The 21192-nt window shown below is 41.7% G+C and overlaps 1 protein-coding gene across 1 annotated transcript in view; it reads right to left on the bottom strand.

The window, feature by feature from the left end:
- LOC122944171 (RNA binding protein fox-1 homolog 2) overlaps positions 1–21192 on the bottom strand; it is a 356156-nt gene that overhangs the window by 226652 nt on the left and 108312 nt on the right. Inside the window, exons 8-9 of the mRNA XM_044302402.1 lie at positions 20714–20774; positions 12026–12079 (exon numbers count right to left, since the gene is read on the bottom strand). Of these exons, the coding sequence (XP_044158337.1) occupies positions 12026–12079; positions 20714–20774 (115 nt within the window). The remainder of the gene's footprint in view (positions 1–12025; positions 12080–20713; positions 20775–21192) is intronic.

The following is a 21192-nucleotide window of genomic DNA, read 5'->3' as shown; positions in this document are numbered from 1 at the left end:
GGGACGCATTTGCGTTCCACAAATCGAGAGGGCGTGTTCGCTAATTAGTATTAGCGCACGCGCATCACAGTAGGGCCTACTGTGACGCGCGTGTGCTAATACTCTCTCTCTTCGTGCCCTCTCTTTCTTTGTGTCCCACAGGCAAAATAACTAGTATTAGTGCATGCGCATCACAGTAGGGCCGGCAGTACGCACCTCCTTCCAGAGTAGATGTCGGAACGAGGAGGAAGTGTCTAGGGGGTATTAAAAAAAACTTCCCGGGCAGAGACAGAACACCGCTGCAGGCTACAAGTCAGAGTCCGTGTACCTCCTACCTCCTTTCAGAGTCAGTGTACCTCCATCTACCTCCTTCTACAGGTGACTCAATTATTTGGCATCAACATTTACTTGGCATGTGTTTCAACAGCAAAAGTAATGTCTGCAGACAAGTTTAATAAAAGTAAAAATAAAATAAAGATAAAATAAAATAAATGGACTAAATGAAAAGATATGAGGGGCACACCTACAAATGAAAATCACATGGACCGCCAGCCAATACGTATGTGTAATTATTTATTTATTAACACCGCACTATAAAATAAAATGAGGATCCTCAATAAATCACATTAATACATGCACATATGTTTAAAACACATAGAACTTGTAGGTAACTATGTTGCAATAGATAGAAGTTTAGAATAGACTAGATAGTATCGAGTTTGTCTATGTATACAAACTATAAAGTGTTTCAGATGCGCAGGGATTGATGCGCACTACCTTAATCAGGATCTGAAAGTTCAGGCCGTAGCCAGTAATTGCATAGACCAGGGATGGCCAACCTGAGGCTCTCCAGCTGTTGCTAAACTACAACTCCCATCATGCCCGGACAGTCTACAGCTATCAGCCTACAGCAGGGCATGGTGGGAGTTGTAGTTTTACAACAGCTGGAGAGCCGCAGGTTGGCCATCCCTGGCATAGACAGTCTTGATCATAGGATCATAGAAAATCTATGACCAAGACTGTCTATGCAATTATAAATACTGGCTACATAGTGCAGTAGCAGCAGACAAAATACCGGTTACACAGTGCGGTTTAGCAGCAGACTAAGTCACACATGCTGTGAAGATATCCTATGATCAAGACTGTCTATGCAATTACTGGCTACGGCCTGAACTTTCAGATCCTAATTGAGGTTAATTTTCATTTAGTCCATTTATTCTGAAAGATTGGGGATATCTTTTTCAGGGGGAGCACCCACTCCTTGTTAGTGGAGGGTGAGCCAATCCATCTATCCAAGTTCTATTAAATAAAATAATAAGCTAGATCCAAATAAAAGAAAGTACATATAAAAGTATGTAAAAAAAAAAACCACTCTGGGCTCATGCCCACAATTGTAATGGCGCTGTGCCTGTACTGCGGATCGCAAATAGCGGTCCGCAATGCACGGACACAGACCATGGGGCAGCTGCATGAGGATCGCGGACCTATTCACTTGAATGGGGTTCGCGATCCGCATCCAACTGCCCGAACTGCAAAAAAGTAGCTCATGCTGAAGTGAATGGGTCCATGATGCGGGCTGCACACGGACGTGTGCAGCCCACATCATGGACCCATTCACTTCAATGGGTCCAGGATCCGGGATATGAGTGCTTCCGTGGTGCTTCTGGCTGCGCCTCCGCACTGCAAAATAGTAGCGCATGCGCTACTTTTTTGAGGTGCGGAGGCACAACCAGAAGCACCATGGAAGCACTCTGTAGCACTCATATGCCGTATCCTGGACCCATTGAAGTGAATGGGTCTATGATGCGGGCTGCACACAGCCGTGTGCAGCCTGCATCATGGACCCATTCACTTCAGCATGCGCTTCCTTCCTATATATTTTAGGTTTTAAAAATGTGGCTCTCAAAATAAACTTCAATCGTGGTTTTGGCAATATTTGGCTCAGTTGACAAAGTTTGCCCACCACTGACCAAAACCCTTAGGTGAACACCCCAAAAAAAAAAAAGTTTCAAAAAAGCGATTTTTTGTTACCTTACATCACAAAGAGTCTCATCGCAAGCAATCAAAAAGTCGAATGCACCCCAAAATAGTGCCACCCTAACAGTCATCTCATCCCGCAAAAATGATACACAATCTGAGACAATCACCTAAAAAACTGAAAACTATGGCTCTTCGACTATGGAGACACTTCGGGTACCTTCACAGTTGCGTTATTTGATTCCGGCAGGCAGTTCCGTTGCAAACGCATGTAATTTTTTCTGACTGATCAGGCATTTTTCAGACTGATCGGGATCCTGATCAGTCAGAAAAATCAATTGCAATACCAGATCAGTTTTTCCGATGTCATCAGGCAAAACGGATCCAGTATTTTCTCTCATTTTTAAAGGTCTGAGCATGCGCAGACCGAAAGGACGGATCCGGCATTCTGAATGCCGGATCCGGCACTAATACATTCCTATGGAAATAAATGCCGGATCCGGCATTCAGGCAAGTTTTCAGGCAAAAGAGAAAACCGTAGCATGCGTGCACGGTTTTATCTCTGGCGAAAAAAAACTGATCAGTCAGTCAAAATGACTGAACTAAAGACCGCCTAATGCATCCTGAACGGGTTACTCTCCATTCAGAATGCATGGGGATATGCCTGATCAGTTATTTTCCGGTATAGAGCCCTGTGACGGAAATCTATGCCAGAAAAGAAAAACGCTAATGTGAAAGTAGCCTAAAACATTTTTTTTTGTTTCAAAAATGATATTGTGTAAAACCTAAATAAAAAAAAAGGTATACATATTAGGTATTGCCACGTCCGTAAGAACCTACTATAAAAAAATAGCACATGATGTAACCTGTCAGATGAACGCATAAAAAAATAATTAAAAAAACGGTGCCAAAACAGCTATTTTTGGCCAAATTTTCCATTTTAATTTATTTTTTCCCGTAACAAAGCAAGGGTTAACAGCCAAACAAAATTCTATATTTATTACCCTGATTCTGCAGTTTACAGAAATGCCCCATATGTGGTCGTAAACTGCTGTGTGGCCACACGGCAGGGTGCAGAAGGAAAGGAACGCCATATGGTTTTTGGAAGGCAGTTTTTGCTGGACTGTTTTTTTGACACCATGTCCCATTTGAAGCATCCCCCTCCCCCCGAGAATACTCCTAGAGTAGAAACTCCAAAAAGTGACCCCTTTAAGAAACTACACCCCTCAAGGTATTCTAAACTGATTTTACAAACTTTTTACAAACCTTTTAAGCGTTCCACAAGAGCTAATGGCATGGAGATGACATTTCCGAATTAATTTTTTTTTTTACTTTGCCTCACAAAAAGTGTAATATAGAGCCACTAAAAATCATATGTACCCTAAAATAGTAACAACAAAACTGCTACCTTATCCCGTAGTTTACAAAATGGGGTCACTTCAGGGGTTCTTCAAATGGGACATGGTTTAAAAAAATAAAAATAAAAAAATCAATTCAAAATCTGCCTTCCAGAAACCATATGGCGTTCCTTTTCTTGTGCGCCCTGCCGTGTGGTCATACGGCAGTTTACAACCACATATGGGGCATTTCTGAAAACTACAGAATCAGGGCAATAAATATTGAGTTTTGTTTGGCTGTTAACCCTTGCTTTGTTACTCAAATTATATTTTTTTAACCACTTCCCATCTGGGCCATTTGTCCCCTTCCTGACCAGGCCTAATTTTGCAAAACTGACATATCTCACTTCATGTGGTAATAACTTTGGAACGCCTTTATTTATCCAAGTCATTCAGAGATTGTTTTCTAGTGACACATTGTACTTCATGATCGTCATAAATTTGAGTCAAAATATTTCACCTTTATTTATGAAAACATCCCAAATTTACCCACAAATTTGAAAAATTCGCAATTTTCTAAATTTCAATTTCTCTGCTTTTAAAACAGAAAGTGATACCTCATAAAATATTTATTATTTAACATTCCCCATATGTCTACTTTATGTTGGCATCATTTTGGAAATGTCATTTTATTTTTTTAGGACGTTAGAAGGCTTAGAAGTTTAGAAGAAATTCTTAAAATTTTTAAGAAAATTGCCAAAACCCACTTTATAAGGACCAGTTTAGGTCTGAAGTCACTTTGTGGGGCCTACATAGTGGATACCCCCATAAATGACCCCATTGTAGAAACTACACCCCTCAAGTTACTCAAAACTGATTTTACAAACTTTGTTAACCCTTTATGCGTTCCACAAGAATTAAAGGAAAATGGAGATCAAATTTTTAAATTTCACTTTTTGGGCAGATTTTCCATTTTAATCCAACTTTTTCTTTAACACATCGATGGTTAACAGCCAAACAAAACTCAATATTTATTACCCAGATTCTGCGGTTTACAGAAACACCCCACATGTGGTCGTAAACTGCTGTATGGGCACAGCAGGGCGCAGAAGAAAAGGAACTCCACATGGTTTTTAGATGCCATGTCCCATTTGAAGCCCCCTGATGCACCCTTACAGTAGAAAATCCCAAGAAGTGACCCCATTTTGGAAATTAGGGGATAAGGTGCCAGTTTTATTAGTACTATTTTTGGGTACATATGATTTTTTGATCATTCATTATAACACTTTATGGGGCAAGGTGACCAAAAAATTGGTTGTTTTAGCACAGTTTCTATTTATTTATTTTTACAGCGTTCACCTGAGGGGTTCAGTCAAGTGACATTTTTATAGAGCAGATTGTTACGGACGTGGCGATACCTAATATGTATACTTTTTCTCATTTATTAAAGTTTTACACAATAATAGCATTTTTGAAACAAAAAAATTATGTTTTAATGTGTCCATGTTCTGATAGCTAAAGTTTTTTTATTTTTCGAGAGATTTTCTTATGTAGGGGCTCATTTTTTGCGGGATGAGGTGACGGTTTTATTGGTACCATTTTGTGGGACATACGCGTTTTTGATCACTTGGTGTTGCACCTTTTGTGATGCAAGGTGACAAAAATTGCTTGTTTTGACACTTTTTTTTTTTACGGTGTTCACCCGAGGGGTTAGCTCATGTGATATTTTTATAGAGCTGGTTTTTACGGACGTGGCAATACCAAATATGTCTATTTTATTTTTTCAATTTTTTTTTTTATTATTCCTTACTTGGGGACTTTTTTTTTTTACATGTGAAACTTTTTTTTATTTTATTTTTTTCAACCCTTTATTTTTATTTATTTTATTTTACACTTTTCATCCCCCATAAGGTCATACAAGACCTCTGGGGGACATTTGCTTCACTTTTTCTTTTTTTTTTTCACTGTTGATTTCTCCTGTAACTGGGGCTGACATAGTAGCCCCAGTTACAGTGGAAATGCACCCCCCAGAGAGGCTGTACAGCGTGATTCTGCGCTGTACAGCCTCAGAGCAGGGCTGATCGAGGTCTCTGTAAGACCTCACACAGCTCCTGCACGCTCCGGTCCCGGCGGTCACATGACCGCCGGGCCGGAACAGGAAGCGCATAGCGCTTCCTGCTCTGCAGACACAGCGCTCGGTGAGCGCTGTGTCTGCAGCGATCCGGAAGGCAGGGACACCTGGGAACTGTCCCTGCCTTATCTCTGGGTTGCCCTGCTGTCACTGACAGCGGGCAACCCGATCAGCAGCTGCACGATTAGCGTGCAGCTGCTATTTCTGAAAGGACGTTTTAAAACGTGCTTTCAGAAATAGAGGTCCACCCATAGGACGTTTATATCCTATGGGCGGACTTAAAGCGGTTAAATTAAAATAGAAAATCTGCCCAAAAATTTTAATTCTGAAATTTCATCTCCATTTGCCAATAACTCTTGTGGAACACCTAAAGGGTTAACAAAATAAAATCAGTTTTGAATACCTTGAGGGGTGTAGTTTCTTAGATGGGGTTACTTGTATGGAGTTTCTACTCTTGGGGTGCATCAGGGGGGGGCTTCAAATGGGACATGGTGTAAATAAACCAGTCCAGCCAAATTTTCCTTCCAAAAACCACACAGCGCTGCTTTCCTTCTACGCCCTACCGTGTGCCCATACAATAGTTTAACCACATATAGGGTGTTTCTGCAAACTACAGAATCGGGGTAATAAATATTGAGTTTTGTTTGGCTGTTAACCCTTGCTTTGTTACTGGGAAAAAAATTAAAATGGAAAATGTGCCCCCCAAAAAATTAATCGAAATTCAGAAATTTTATCTCCATTTGCCATTAAGGCCTTATGCACACGACAGTATTTTTTCACGGTCTGCAAAAACGGGGTCCGTAGGTCCGTGACCGTTTTTTCATCCGTGGGTCTTCCTTGATTTTTGGAGGATCCACAGACATGAAAAAAAAAAAAGTCGTTTTGGTGTCCGCCTGGCCGTGCGGAGCCAAACTGATCCGTCCTGAATTACAATGCAAGTCAATGGGGACGGATCAGTTTCACGTCGACACAATATGGTGCAATTGCAAACGTATCCGTCCCCCATTGACTTTTAATGTAAAGTCAGGAGTCCCTTTTATACCATCGGATCGGCGTTTTCTCCAATCCGATGGTATATTTTAACTTGAAGCGTCCCCATCACTATGGGAACGCCTCTATGTTAGAATATACTGTCTGATATGAGTTACATCGTGAAACTCTGATCCGACAGTATATTCTACCAGAGGCGTTCCCATGGTGATTTGTAGAAGCATCATACTTACCTGCGAGCTGCGATGTCTGTGTCCGGCCGGGAGCTCCTCCTACTGGTAAGTGACAGGTCTGTGCAGTGCATTGCCTAATGATCTGTCACTTACCAGTAGGAGGAGTTCCCGGCCGGACACAGACATCGCAGCTCGCAGGTAAGTATGATGCTTCTACAAATTGCTAAGTAACCATGGCAACCGGGACTGCAGTAGCGTCCCGGTTGCCATGGTTACCGATCGGAGCCCCCGTGATTAAACTGGGACTCTGGTACTCTCCACTGCCACCAATGATAGGGGGGAGATTTTAATTAGGAGGGGGAGGGAGGGGAGAGGGCCCACTGGCCACCAACGAGTCAACTACAGGGGAGGGACTGGCCACCAACGAGTCAACTACAGGGGAGGGACTGGCCACCAACGAGTCAACTACAGGGGAGGGACTGGCCACCAACGAGTCAACTACAGGGGAGGGACTGGCCACCAACGAGTCAACTACAGGGGAGGGACTGGCCACCAACGAGTCAACTACAGGGGAGGGACTGGCCACCAACGAGTCAACTACAGGGGAGGGACTGGCTACCAACGAGTTAACTACAGGGGAGGGACTGGCTACCAACGAGTTAACTACGGGGGGAAGGGAGGGAGGGGGGCTGGCTACCAACGAGTTAACTACAGGGGAGGGAGGGGGGGCTGGCTACCAACGAGTTAACTACAGGGGAGGGAGGGGGGGCTGGCTACCAACGAGTTAACTACGGGGGGGGCCCACTGGCTACCAACGAGTTAACTACAGGGGAGGGGGGGCTGGCTACCAACGAGTTAACTACGGGGGGGGGGGGCCCCACTGGCTACCAACGAGTTAATTACAGGGGAGGGAGGGGGGGCTAGCTACCAACGAGTTAACTACAGGGGGGGCTGGCTACCAACGAGTTAACTACAGGGGGGCTGGCTACTAACGAGTTAACTACAGGGGAGGGAGGGGGGCTGGCTACCAACGAGTTAACTACAGGGGAGGGAGGGGGGGCTGGCTACCAACGAGTTAACTACAGGGGGGGAGGGGGGGGCCCACTGGCTACCAACAAGTTAACTACAGGGGAGGGAGGGGGCGCTGGCTACCAACGAGTTAACTACAGGGGAGGGAGGGGGAGCCGGCCGCACTGGCCACCAATGTGTTAACTACGGGGGGCAGTCATGTACACAGTTCTTTTAGTATATTCTAACCTGAAGAGTCCCCATCACTATGGGAACGCCTCTGTGTTAGAATATACAGGGAGTGCAGAATTATTAGGCAAGTTGTATTTTTGAGGATTAATTTTATTATTGAACAACAACCATGTTCTCAATGAACCCAAAAAACTCATTAATATCAAAGCTGAATATTTTTGGAAGTAGTTTTTAGTTTGTTTTTAGTTTTAGCTATTTTAGGGGGATATCTGTGTGTGCAGGTGACTATTACTGTGCATAATTATTAGGCAACTTAACAAAAAACAAATATATACCCATTTCAATTATTTATTTTTACCAGTGAAACCAATATAACATCTCAACATTCACAAATATACATTTCTGACATTCAAAAACAAAAACAAATCAGTGACCAATATAGCCACCTTTCTTTGCAAGGACACTCAAAAGCCTGCCATCCATGGATTCTGTCAGTGTTTTGATCTGTTCACCATCAACATTGCGTGCAGCAGCAACCACAGCCTCCCAGACACTGTTCAGAGAGGTGTACTGTTTTCCCTCCTTGTAAATCTCACATTTGATGATGGACCACAGGTTCTCAAAGGGGTTCAGATCAGGTGAACAAGGAGGCCATGTCATTAGATTTTCTTCTTTTATACCCTTTCTTGCCAGCCACGCTGTGGAGTACTTGGACGCGTGTGATGGAGCATTGTCCTGCATGAAAATCATGTTTTTCTTGAAGGATGCAGACTTCTTCCTGTACCACTGCTTGAAGAAGGTGTCTTCCAGAAACTGGCAGTAGGACTGGGAGTTGAGCTTGACTCCATCCTCAACCCGAAAAGGCCCCACAAGCTCATCTTTGATGGTACCAGCCCAAACCAGTACTCCACCTCCACCTTGCTGGCGTCTGAGTCCGACTGGAGCTCTCTGCCCTTTACCAATCCAGCCACGGGCCCATCCATCTGGCCCATCAAGACTCACTCTCATTTCATCAGTCCATAAAACCTTAGAAAAATCAGTCTTGAGATATTTCTTGGCCCAGTCTTGACGTTTCAGCTTGTGTGTCTTGTTCAGTGTTGGTCGTCTTTCAGCCTTTTTTACCTTGGCCATGTCTCCGAGTATTGCACACCTTGTGCTTTTGGGCACTCCAGTGATGTTGCAGCTCTGAAATATGGCCAAACTGGTGGCAAGTGGCATCTTGGCAGCTGCACGCTTGACTTTTCTCAGTTCATGGGCAGTTATTTTGCGCCTTGGTTTTTCCACACGCTTCTTGCGACCCTGTTGACTATTTTGAATGAAACGCTTGATTGTTCGATGATCACGCTTCAGAAGCTTTGCAATTTTAAGAGTGCTGTATCCCTCTGCAAGATATCTCACTATTTTTGACTTTTCTGAGCCTGTCAAGTCCTTCTTTTGACCCATTTTGCCAAAGGAAAGGAAGTTGCCTAATAATTATGCACACCTGATATAGGGTGTTGATGTCATTAGACCAAACCCCTTCTCATTACAGAGATGCACATCACCTAATATGCTTAATTGGTAGTAGGCTTTCGAGCCTATACAGCTTGGAGTAAGACAACATGCATAAAGAGGATGATGTGGTCAAAATACTCATTTGCCTAATAATTCTGCACTCCTTGTACTGTCGGATCTGAGTTTTCACGAAGCGAAAACTCAGCTCTGAAAAAGCTTTTATGCAGACGGATCTTCGGATCTGTCTGTATGAAAGTAACCTACGGCCACGGATCACTGACGCCAATCTTGTGTGCATCAGTGTTCTTTCACGGACCCATTGACTTGAATGGGTCCGTGAACCGTTGTCAGTCAAAAAAAAATAGGACAGGTCATATTTTTTGGGACGGACAGGATACACGGATCACGGTCTCAGCTGCAAAACGGTGCATTTTCCGATTTTTCCACGGACCCATTTAAAGAGGACCTTTCACTAATATACAAACTCATACCTAACTATACCTGTGGGCAGAGCGGCGCCCAGGGGTCCCCCCTGCACTATGAGCTGTGCGCTGCGATTGGCCAGCACTACAGCAAGGGACACGCCTCCTACAAAAAAAATCAGTCCAATACAACAGACGGAGCTGAGACACCGGAGCATATACTGGGCGGCGCCCAGGCATACTAGTAAGTGCAGGGGGAACCCCTGGGCGCCGCTCTGCCCACAGGTATAGTTAGTTTTGAGTTTGTATATTAGTGAAAGGTCCTCTTTAAAGTCTTTGGGTCCGCGAAAAAAAATATGAAAACGGCACAACGCCCACGGATGCACAACAGTCGTGTGCATGAAGCCTAACTCTTGTGGAACCCTTAAAAGGGTTAACATTTGTAAAATCAGTTTGAATACCTTGAGGGTTGTAGTTTCTAGAATGGGGTCATTTTTGGGTGGTTTCTATTATGTAAGCCTCACAAAGTGACTTCAGACCTGAACTGGTCCTTAAAAATTTTTTTTTTTTTTATTTCTGAAAAATTTCAAGATTTGCTTCTAAACTTCTAAGCCTTGTAACGTCCCCAAAAAAAAAAATGCAATTCCCAAAATGATCCAAACAAAAAGTAGACATGTGGGGAATGTAAAGTAATAACAATTTTTGTAGGTATTACTATGTATTATAGTAGTAGAGAAATGGAAACTTGGAAATTTGCTAATTTTTCTAAACGTTTGATAAATTTGGTATATTTTTTTTATAAATAAACATTTTTGACTCCATTTTACCAGTGTCATGAAGTACAATATGTGACGAAAAAACTAGCTCAGAATGGCTTGGATAAGTCAAAGCGTTTTAAAGTCATCACCACAAAGTGACACTGGTCAGATTTGCAATAAATGGCCTGGTCCTTAAGGTGAAAAATGAGCCCGGTCCTTAAGGGGTTAAGGGAGTTTTTAATTTTTTCTTATGCAGCATGTGGATATTCTGGTCAATATAAATGAGAGGTGATTGTCTCTTGATACTTTGGTTGCCAGTATCCTCCATTTATGTATAATGATCGTTTATGCAACTATAGATCACTATATTTGATGCATCATGTCTTAATATGCATTTACATAATTGTACACATACTATATACCCCTGTATTGTGTGTGCTACCAGGATGGTGTTTTCTTCTGTCACTTTCCTTTTTAACATCAACATCCTTTTATATGTAAAAATAAATTCAACAGAATACTATATTTTATATGGGTACCTTGTGAGCTCCCATTTTTTTTGTTTAAGTCTGGTTCGTTTCAATACTGTACAGAGCGAGTTTTCTGTACAGTATTAGAATGTATTGGCTCCAATGAGGTGAAGTTACTACCTCGCGAAGTCTCGTGAGACTTTGCATAATAACTTCAGAATCTGATTTAGGCTACTTTCACACACGCATTTGGTGTGGATCCGTCATGGATCTGCACAGACTAATCCGTTCAGATAATACAAACTTCTGCATCCTTTCCGAACAGATCGTGTTGTATTATCTTTAACATAGCCAAGACTGATCCATCTTGACCACCATTCAAAGTCAATGGAGGACGATATCAGTTTTCTATTGTGCCAGATTGTGTCATAGAAAACGGATCGGTCCCCATTGACTTGCATTGTGTGTCAGAACGGATCAGTTTGGCCAAGTTTCGTCCAAAGCGGAATGGAGACTGAACGGAGGCTAACTGATGCATTCTGAGCATTTTGAATTTAAAGAGTAACTAAACTTTTGAATAAAGTTTTAATAGGATGTTCCTAATGCCATAGTAACACTTTTTGTAATAAACTATTAATGCTTTTTGTATTTTTAATACACTTTCCCCCCTCCTAAAGCACTTTAAATTGACATTTCTGTATACCGCTAACTCCGGTGTATGGAGATGCCATTATGAATGGGGCTGCAGCGCAGAGTACGGGCAGGAGCACACATTGCTGCTCCTGCCTGTGCCCCCGGAGGTTTACTAACTAAAAACCATTAATAAAAGTATATTAGAAAAAAAGTGTTACAATGGCATTAGGAACATCTATAAAACATTTATTCAAAAGCTTAGTTACTCTAAGGCCTGGCACATATGGAACATGATAATGGTTACTACTGTGCTATGTTATTCTACACAGTTCTATTCGGTTTTTGTGACAGGCCCCACGGTTCAAAGTACATTTCATTATAGGTAGAGAAAATCTTGAGTACATATAAATCTCTTATGTCTGAGTCTGACATTTAAAAATCTTTTTTATGTTAAGATTTACCAGCATATAGTTCAGGGCCATACACTGCTCCAACTACAGGACTGAGTTTCCAACCTGAAAGAAAGGAAAAAAAAAAAAAAAAAACCTGACATTAATCTTTTGTCCATGACATATTGTACATACTGACGCATGGCTAATAAGCAAATATGTATACATGTACATATATGTAAATTTACTTGTATTAGCAAATCCAGAGACCAATTTTTGCAGATCCATGATGCTAATGTGAAAGTAGACTCAGCCAACTAACATTGCTACTCTGCTCTCTGACATTAAACACCCATAGCTTAATTCTTATCTTACTAAAAACAATGTGGCTTAAATAAGTGTTTATGACCTCTTAGTAAAATAAAGATAAGGGTTATTAGATGACCTGCACAAAAGTGAAAGTAAAAAATGTAGGATTTACAGCTAGCCCTTTGTGATAGAACGGCTCAATATTTTTAATACCAATTTAAAAACGTTTTTTGCCCCAAATCAGTAAAATGCAATAAAAATAAATTATAATTTGCCTCGGAAGGGGTACATAACCTTTAACTGTGTTTGTGCGGTTACAAAATAGTCACAGCAAGAGCTGCATTAAACCTGCAGCTTTTACTTCCGACCTGACGACTTGAGGATCCATTCACACGTCTGTGGCACCCCCTATAGAAATGCCTATTATTGACGCAGCTGCGGACAAGAATAGGACATGTTCTATCTTTTGCGGAGCTGAGGACCGGAAGTTTGGGGCCGCTTCACGTCCGGAATTGCGGAACAAGTGCGGACCCTTTTGCGGACGTGTGAATGGACACTAAAGGGTTTCTGTCACCAGATTTAACCCCATTAAGCTAGCTGACATTAATGCCTATTCCTACTTTTATCTATGCCCCCTTTACGCCAGAAATCTAGTTATAATATGCTAATTAGTCTCAAGGAGCAGGGGGGGTGCTGTTACTGCTCCTAGAGGCTCCGTTCTTCCACCAAGTCCTGATTGACAGGGCCAGGCAGCGCTTGCATCTGTCTGCTAGCCCTGTGTTCTGAAGAAATCTCATGCCATTCGGCACAGGCAAAGTGCGGGGATGCTGCACGCAGGCTGCCAGCTTTCTCACCGCGCCTGCACCGAATACTGAACGGCATGAGATTCCACCAGAGCATAGGGCTGGCAGACAGATGCGAGCGCTGCCTGGCCCTGTCGATCAGGACTTGGAGGGAGGCGACAAAGGTGGGAGAACGGAGCCTCTAGGAGCAGGAACAATGCCCCCCTGCTCCTAGAGGCTAATTAGCATATTATAAAAGTTAGATTTCTGGTGTAACGGGGGTATAGATAAAAGTAGGAATAGGCTAGTTAGGTTTAGCTGACATTAGCTCATGGCTAATGTTAGCTAGCTTAACAGGGTTCAATCTGGTAACAGAATCCCTTTAAAGCTGTATGTGAATTTAAGGCAGCTTGCACCACGATTCTGATCTTGAGTTAAAGGGTTTCAATCTGCATGGAGTTTTTATGTTCTCCCGTGTTTGTGGGGGTTTCCTCCGGGTACTCCGGTTTCCTCCCACACTCCAAAGACATACTGATAGGAACCTTAGATTGGGACAGTTGGATGATAATGTCTGTAAAGCGCTGCGGATTATAGTAGCGCTATATAAAATGCATAAAATAAATAAAGATAAGATTGTGGCTGTAGTTTGTAGCCCATGAAAGTATTCAGAAGCACAGCAAAAACTGTTTTATCAGGACAGTATTGTCCTTTCCTGCCTGAACTCTAAACACTGTTCAGGATGATTGTGGCTTGAATACTGAAATATAAAAGGGAGTGTCATCAGAAAACAACCTATTTGTTAAAAATCACATTTGCGGTAAACTATTTTACAGTTTCTTGTGTTTTGTTTTTTCACTTTTCAATGTCACTCGATATAAAAAATAAAATAAAATAAAAAGTACTGGTATATAATCCTGGTCATTAGTTCTAATAGGTCCTTATTTCCTGTTCTGTACAAGTAACTTCAGTAGCCATCATCACTACAGGCTGAATTTTGAGGCGAGGATGCAGTAGAGGTTCTTCTCGTAACTCCTCCAGGAACACCATATTTGTGCAGGTGTTGAACAGCAGAACAAAACTCCAGAGTCTGCTAAATCTTCCTGAATGTCGTCAAGCAGGGGTTCAGTTACCTTTCTAGCAATCCTATGGTATCTGAATTCTTTCTTGGTCTCCCAGACCTTCTCTTGACCTTCACTGTTCCTGTTAATTACCATTTCTTAAATTTAATTTCAAACTGAGGAAATGGCAACCTGAAAACACTTTGCAATCTTCTTATAGCCCTCTGCTTTGTGAGCCTAAATAATTCTCAGAGTGTTAGGCTCCATTCACACGTACGTGGTGCGTTGCGGACCCACAAATTGCGGATCCGCAACACACCCGCCCGGCACCCCTATAGAAATGCCTATTTTTGTCCACAGCTGCGGACAAGAATAGGACATGTTCTATCTTTTGTGTAACTACTGACCCGAAGATCAGGGCCGCGATCCGCGGACAGCAAACTGTGCTGTCTGCATCCATTCCATCCCCATAGAAAATGAACGGGTCCGCACCAGTTTCGCAAATTAGCGGAACGGACGCAGAACCATTTGCGGAAGTGTAAATGGACCCTTAGGCTGCTGCTTAGAAGAACCCATGGCTGCTGTTTGTTTGGAATCGGGTTAGAGTAATCTAGGTATTTATAAGGCTTTGAAATTTGCATCACCAGACCTTTACTAATGATGATTGCAAACCAGCCTTAACCCCAACAGGCTATTTAAGGTCTGATACTGCCGTCAAAGTTTTCTAAGCGCTCTAATCACCTTAAGTTCTCATACTTTAGCAAAGTAATCCTTTCCTTTTGGACCTTCATCTTTAACTTTATGCCTTTTGGAGATCATTTTATCTTCAACTTGCTTTACTATTCACAGTAACAGTAATTTTGGGGTGCCTAAACTTTTGCATGCCACTTGAGCCTTTCTAACATTCTGAGGGAAGATTCACAGATTTCTTAAAATTAAGTGTATAACAATCTTTTTCAATTAAATACAGAGTTTATTGTATATTTACTTCCTTCCTGATCCCTATACACATCGTTCATTGTGTGCTGCATATAAAACATTGGGGAAAGCAGAGACCGTGAAAAAAATCATCCCTGCCTTCCATATGGGGAGCCAGTGACACGATTAGCGCACAGCAGTGATCTCTGCACGCACATTTTAAAACTATTAAATATAGGTCAACCATCCAAACATACAGTTGAGTCGCATTAAGATCAAGCAGCTACACTGGCTGGGAGTGACTCAAAAGTACTGGTATTTTGGTCACAGGTATCTCAAACCATCCTGATTGCAGTGCATCCCACAGCTGCTGGAGGGTACATGGGGGAGGATCCATAGAGTGAAAACTATCGAGGAAGTCCAAGAGATGCTCAATTGGGTTCAAGTCTGGCGAATTAGGGGGCCAAGGTAGTACTTTTAAGTCTTTGTCATGCTTGTCCAACCAGTGTGTGCCATTTCTAGCCATGTGCTGTTTCATATTGTTTTGCTAGAAGATCCCATCCTCCGCAGAAAAGCTAATCAGCATGTATGAGTGTAAATGATCTGAAAGGATTGATTCATACCACATCGGTTGAGAGTGCCTTCCACATAAATCATGGGGGCCAGATAATTTCAAGAATACATTACCCAGAATAATATCAGTCTGTTCAATGAAGCAATAAATGTGACTCATCGGAGAAGGCAACCCTTTGCCAATCACCGTAGGTCCAATTCAGACACTGCCACAAAAAGCCTTTACTGCCAATAAAAAAAACTTTGTTAGCACAGTAGGAAGTGGTCATAATAATGTGCCTCATCTGTACCCAGTCAATGGGTGGTAAGCAAGGAGTGAAATAAGACTGCACGAATCCCCTTCCCAAGATGTGCGTTGGATGACAGGAGTCGCCTCTTCAACTATTGGTTCACTAGAGCCCATATATACAGGTGAAACTCGAAAAATTAGAATATCGCGCAAAAGTTCATTTATTTCAGCAATGCAACTTAGGGTACTTTCACACTTGCGGCAGAGGATACCGGCAGGCAGTTGCAGTTCAGGCAAGCCGGACGCAAACTGATAGCATTTGTCAGACGGATCCGGATACTGATCCGTCTGACAAATGCATTGCAATACCGGATCTATATCTCCGGTGTCATACGGAAAAACAGATCCGGCATTAATTTTATTTTTTTGCATTTTTATAGGTCTGCGCATACGCAGGACGAAAAGCCGTATCCGTTTTGCCGGAAAACTTAATGCTGGATCCGGCTCTTATACACTGCAATATAAATTAATGCCGGATCCGGCATGCCGGCAAGTGTTCAGTATTTTTGGCCGGAGATAAAACTGCAGCAAGCTGCGATATTTTCTCCGTCCAAAAAACTTAAACGGGAATTAAACTGATGAATCCTGAATGAAATGCTCTCCATTCAGAATGCATTAGGATAAAACGGTTTAGTTTTTTTCGGTATTGAGCTCCTGTGAAGGAACTCAATACCGGAAAACAAAATCGCTAGAGTGAAAGTACCCTTAAAAGGTGAAACTAATATACGAGAGACTCATTACATGCAAAGCAAGATATTTCAAGCCTTTACTTGTTATAATTTGGCTTACAGCTTATGAAAACCCCAAATTCACAATCTCCGAAAACTAGAATATTGTGAAAAGGTTCAATATTCTAGGCTCAAAGTGTCACACTCTAGTCAGCTAATTAATCCATAACACCTGCAAAGGGTTCCTGAGCCTTTAAATTGTATCTGTCTAGTTCAGTAGGAATCAATCATGGGAAAGACTGCTGACCTGACAGTTGTGCAGAAAACCCATCATTGACATCCTACATAAGGAGGGAAAGCTTCAAAAGGTAATTGCAAAAGTTGAATGTTCCCCAAATGCTGTATCAAAGCACAATAATAAATAACTTTAGTGATGTAGAAGGGACAACTGTGGAATTAAAAAGGTGCAGAACCAGCAGGGATGACCGCAGCCGCAGTTGAAAAATAAATGATGGTCCAACTAAACGCAAACCGGATGGAATAGCATGCCGCTGCAAGATGCTGTGGTAGCCATGCTGGTTCAGTATGCCTTTAATTTTGAATAAGTCACCAGCAAAGCACTCCCACACCATCACACCTCCTCTTCCATGCTTCACGGTGGGAACCAGGCATGTAGAGTCCACCCGTTCACCTTTTCTGCATCGCACAAAGATACGGTGGTTGGAACCAAAGATCTCAAATTTGGACTCATGAGACCAAAGCACAGATTTCCACTGGTCTAATGTCCATTCCTTGTGTTCTTTAGCCCAAACAAGTCTCTTCTGCTTGTTGCCTGTCCTCAACAGTGGTTTCCTAGCAGATATTCTACCATTAAGGCCTGATTCACACAGTCTCTTTAACAGTTGTTCTAGAGATGTCTGCTGCTAGAACTGTGTGTGGCATTGACCTGGTCTCTAATCTGAGCTGCTGTTAACCTGCGATTTCTGAGGCTGGTGACTCGGATGAACTTATCCTCCGCAGCAGAGGTGACTCTTGGTCTTCCTTTCCTGGGGCGGTCCGCATGTGAGACAGTTTATTTGTAGCGCTTGATGGTTTTTGTGACTGCACTTGGGGACACTTTCAAAGTTTTCCCAATTTTTTGGACTGACTGACCTTCATTTGTTAAAGTAATGATGGCCACTTGTTTTTCTTTACTTAGCTGCTTTTTTCTTGCCATAATACAAATTCTAACAGTCTATTCAGTAGGACTATCAGCTGTGTATCCACCTGACTTCACAACGCTACTGATGGTCCCAACCCCATTTATAAGGCAAGAAATCCCACTTATTAAACCTGACAGGGCACACCTGTGAAGTGAAAACCATTTCAGGTGACTACCTCTTGAAGCTCATCAAGAGAATGCCAAGAGTGTGCAAAGCAGTAATCAAAGCAAAAAGGTGGCTACTTTGAAGAACCTAGAATATGACATATTTTCAGTTTCACACTTTTTTGTTATGTATATAATTCCACATGTGTTAATTCATAGTTTTGATGCCTTCAGTGTGAATCTACAATTTTCATAGTCATGAAAATAAAGAAAACTTTGAATGAGAAGGTGTGTCCAAACTTTTGGTCTGTACTGTACACACACATATGTATCTTCCCCATTTACTACAGTATATGCATAACCTTTTTTATTTTTCTGCCAACATAGCTGTCTGAAGAATTGCTTTTTGTAGAACAGACTGTAGTTTTTTTTATTATTTTTATTATTATTTTGGGGGATATAAGAATTTTTTTTATCACTTGATGTTTTTCAGGAGGCAGGGTGAACAAAGTAATAAAAAAAAATCTGTTCTGGCACAGTTTTAATATTATTTTTTACCCCGCGGTATATACCTGATTGGGTAGATCATATTTTTATAGAGCAGGTAACTATGGACATTATATGTCAGTATTCTATAAAATCATAAAACATAAAAATAAAAAATCATCCTGTTTGCATGTCCCATTTTCTAAGAACCATTTTTTTTCTGGCAATGTTCTTGTTTGAGGGCTCAATTTTTGCAGGATGAGATGACATTTTCAGTGGCGTCATTTTGGGGTACATAGAGATTTAGCAAACTGGTGTAAAGTAGAATTGGCTTAGTTACCCATACTAACCAATCAGTTTGCCCCTTAATTTTACAAATCACTGAAAAATGAAAGGGGGAATCTGATTGGTTGCTATGGACTTTATACCAGTTTGCAATACTTTACACTAGTTTGCTAGCTCTCCCCCATAGTACTTTTTGATTGCTTACCATTATGCTTTTTGTGAGGCAAAGTGACCAGCGCTATACAGCTCAACTTTAGAGCTGATCTAGGAAGACCCAGCTGCTCCTGTAGTCTTTCATCCTCAGCATAGCACTTCCCGAGCTGTATACACAGCACTACTTCAGCGCTGTTATATACAGCAATCTGGAAGGCAGGGACACTAAGGAACCATTCCTGCATTCTCTATAGGAAGCCCTACAGTCACTGACAGCGGGCCCCACACAGCAGCTGCATGATTAGCATGCAACTGTGATCTCTTAACGAATATTTTAGAATGTCCTGACCACCCAGGAAGTTTATAGTCTAGTTTATAGTCTATGAGTTTTTTAAAGTGTTCGGCTACTTCCACATCTGTGTCCAGCAGAGGATCAGCAAAAATGCATTTGGTTAATAATTAAACCGTCTGCATCCGTTCAGAACGGATCCAGTTGTATTGCCTCCAAAATGAACAAGACAGATCCGGGGACCATTTTAAAAATCAATGAGCGCTGGATCAGGGACTATTGACTTACATTGTGTTTCATGCCAGATTAGTCTTGATCAGTATCCCAGGCCACAGTTAAAAATGCTGCTTGCAATGGCTGTGTGTCTGGCATGGGAATGCAACAAAATGGAACGGAATGCATTCTGGTGCGCTCCATTCCGGTTTGTTCAGTTTTGTCCCATTGACAATGAATGTGGACAAAATTGAAGCAGTTTTCTCCAGTTTTGAGACCCTGTGCCAGATCTCAAAACCGGAAAAGAAATGCAGATGTGAAAGTAGCCTTAGTTACCATTTAAAGTACTAATCACACACTGAGCATGCAAAATGAAAAAAACAAAAAGCTGAATTTCAGATTTTGTTCAATCCACCTAGCCAAAAAAAAGGAGCCATCCTGCAAAAACAAAAGAAACTGTGGCAAACAACGGTTTGTAGTAAAATGCACAACAGCACTGTGCGTAATGTATGATGCACATTTAAAATATTCTTCAGATCTTTACAATCACCAGAAGGACTATACGTACAGATATGAATACAAAATCGCCATCCTTCTAAGGCCTCAGAAGTCTTAATTTTATACCTTTTAATGGGCAACTAAAATAAATGTTATAAGGCAAGCTTTCGAGAACGAGGTCCCCTTCAGACCGAAATGAAGGAAAAACACTAAAGAAACATGGATATAGGCTAGTTTCACACTAGCGGCAGGCAGGCTGTTCCGGCGGGTGAACAGCCCGTCTGATCCGTGCTGCTGCTAGTGCACGCGTGCCCCCAGACAACCGCTCCGGCCCCATTGAGGGCGGGAAGGATTTCCGGAGGCAGCACGGTAAACATGCCGAGAGGCGGCCGGAATAAAACCACGACATGTCATACTTTTATTCCAGCCGCCATGTTTGCCATGCTGCCGCCAGAACTCGTTTAAAGTTTAAAGAAACTAAGCCACAGAAAAATGTAAGAGCACCATATTTTGAATATGAAAAATGACTTTTGGGGGGGGGGGGGGTGTGACAGAAGCCCTGTAAAGCCTTATGTATACTACAGTATTTTGGGTCTGCGGCCACATCAAATTTGTTGCAAATTACACACAGACCCAATTCATTTCTACGGGTCCGCAAAAATGCGGACAGCAAACAGATGTTATCCATGTACTGTCCGCAGCCATGTTAAAGAATATGTCCAATTCCATTTTGCAGTCAATGGTCATTTCCAAAAAAATAAAATAAAGCATGCAGATATGTAATTTGTGGACCGCAAAATAGATAGCATTGTGTGCTTCAGGCTCAAAACAGATTTAAGAATGGAAGTCAGTCAAATTTGCAACTTTAGAGGCTTACAGTATTTTTTTTTTTGCCAAAGTATGAAAAATTTTGAACCAATTAGTAAATCTCACCATTTCCATAGGGAGTCACAGTTTTTTTATTGGTCATCACACGAGCTGTTGCATTGTTGACCTAGCACAAATTCCATAAGTGGAAAGGAAAGAGATCTAGTTAGGATAACCATAGCTTATATTTAACATGCAGTAATGTTTTTCATGCAGAAAGCCATTCAAACTGAAAAGCATGCATCGGCAATGCAGGGATTTTTAGTTTATAACAACCTAACATGCAAATAAACAATAAGATAAATAATGTGTGTATACATTTATAAATTATATAATAGTTTATGTTAAAGTTAAACAGATATGCACAATGTGGTACTTTGAGGCTAATATTTGTTATATTATGACAAATATTAGCAAATTTAATGACCAAAATTTTTTATCTTATTTTTGTTATTTCAATATACTGTCCTGCTTAACAGGGATATTTTAGGTAGAAAGTGATCCATTACAATTTAACAGAAAGCAGGGGACCTAATGTGTTCCTG

This window comes from Bufo gargarizans, chromosome 7 (genome assembly GCF_014858855.1).
Source record: "Bufo gargarizans isolate SCDJY-AF-19 chromosome 7, ASM1485885v1, whole genome shotgun sequence".
Classification (NCBI taxonomy): Eukaryota; Metazoa; Chordata; class Amphibia; order Anura; family Bufonidae; genus Bufo; species Bufo gargarizans.
The sequence above is the reverse complement of the archived record's forward strand: the minus strand, read 5'-3'. Positions and strand labels throughout refer to the sequence as shown.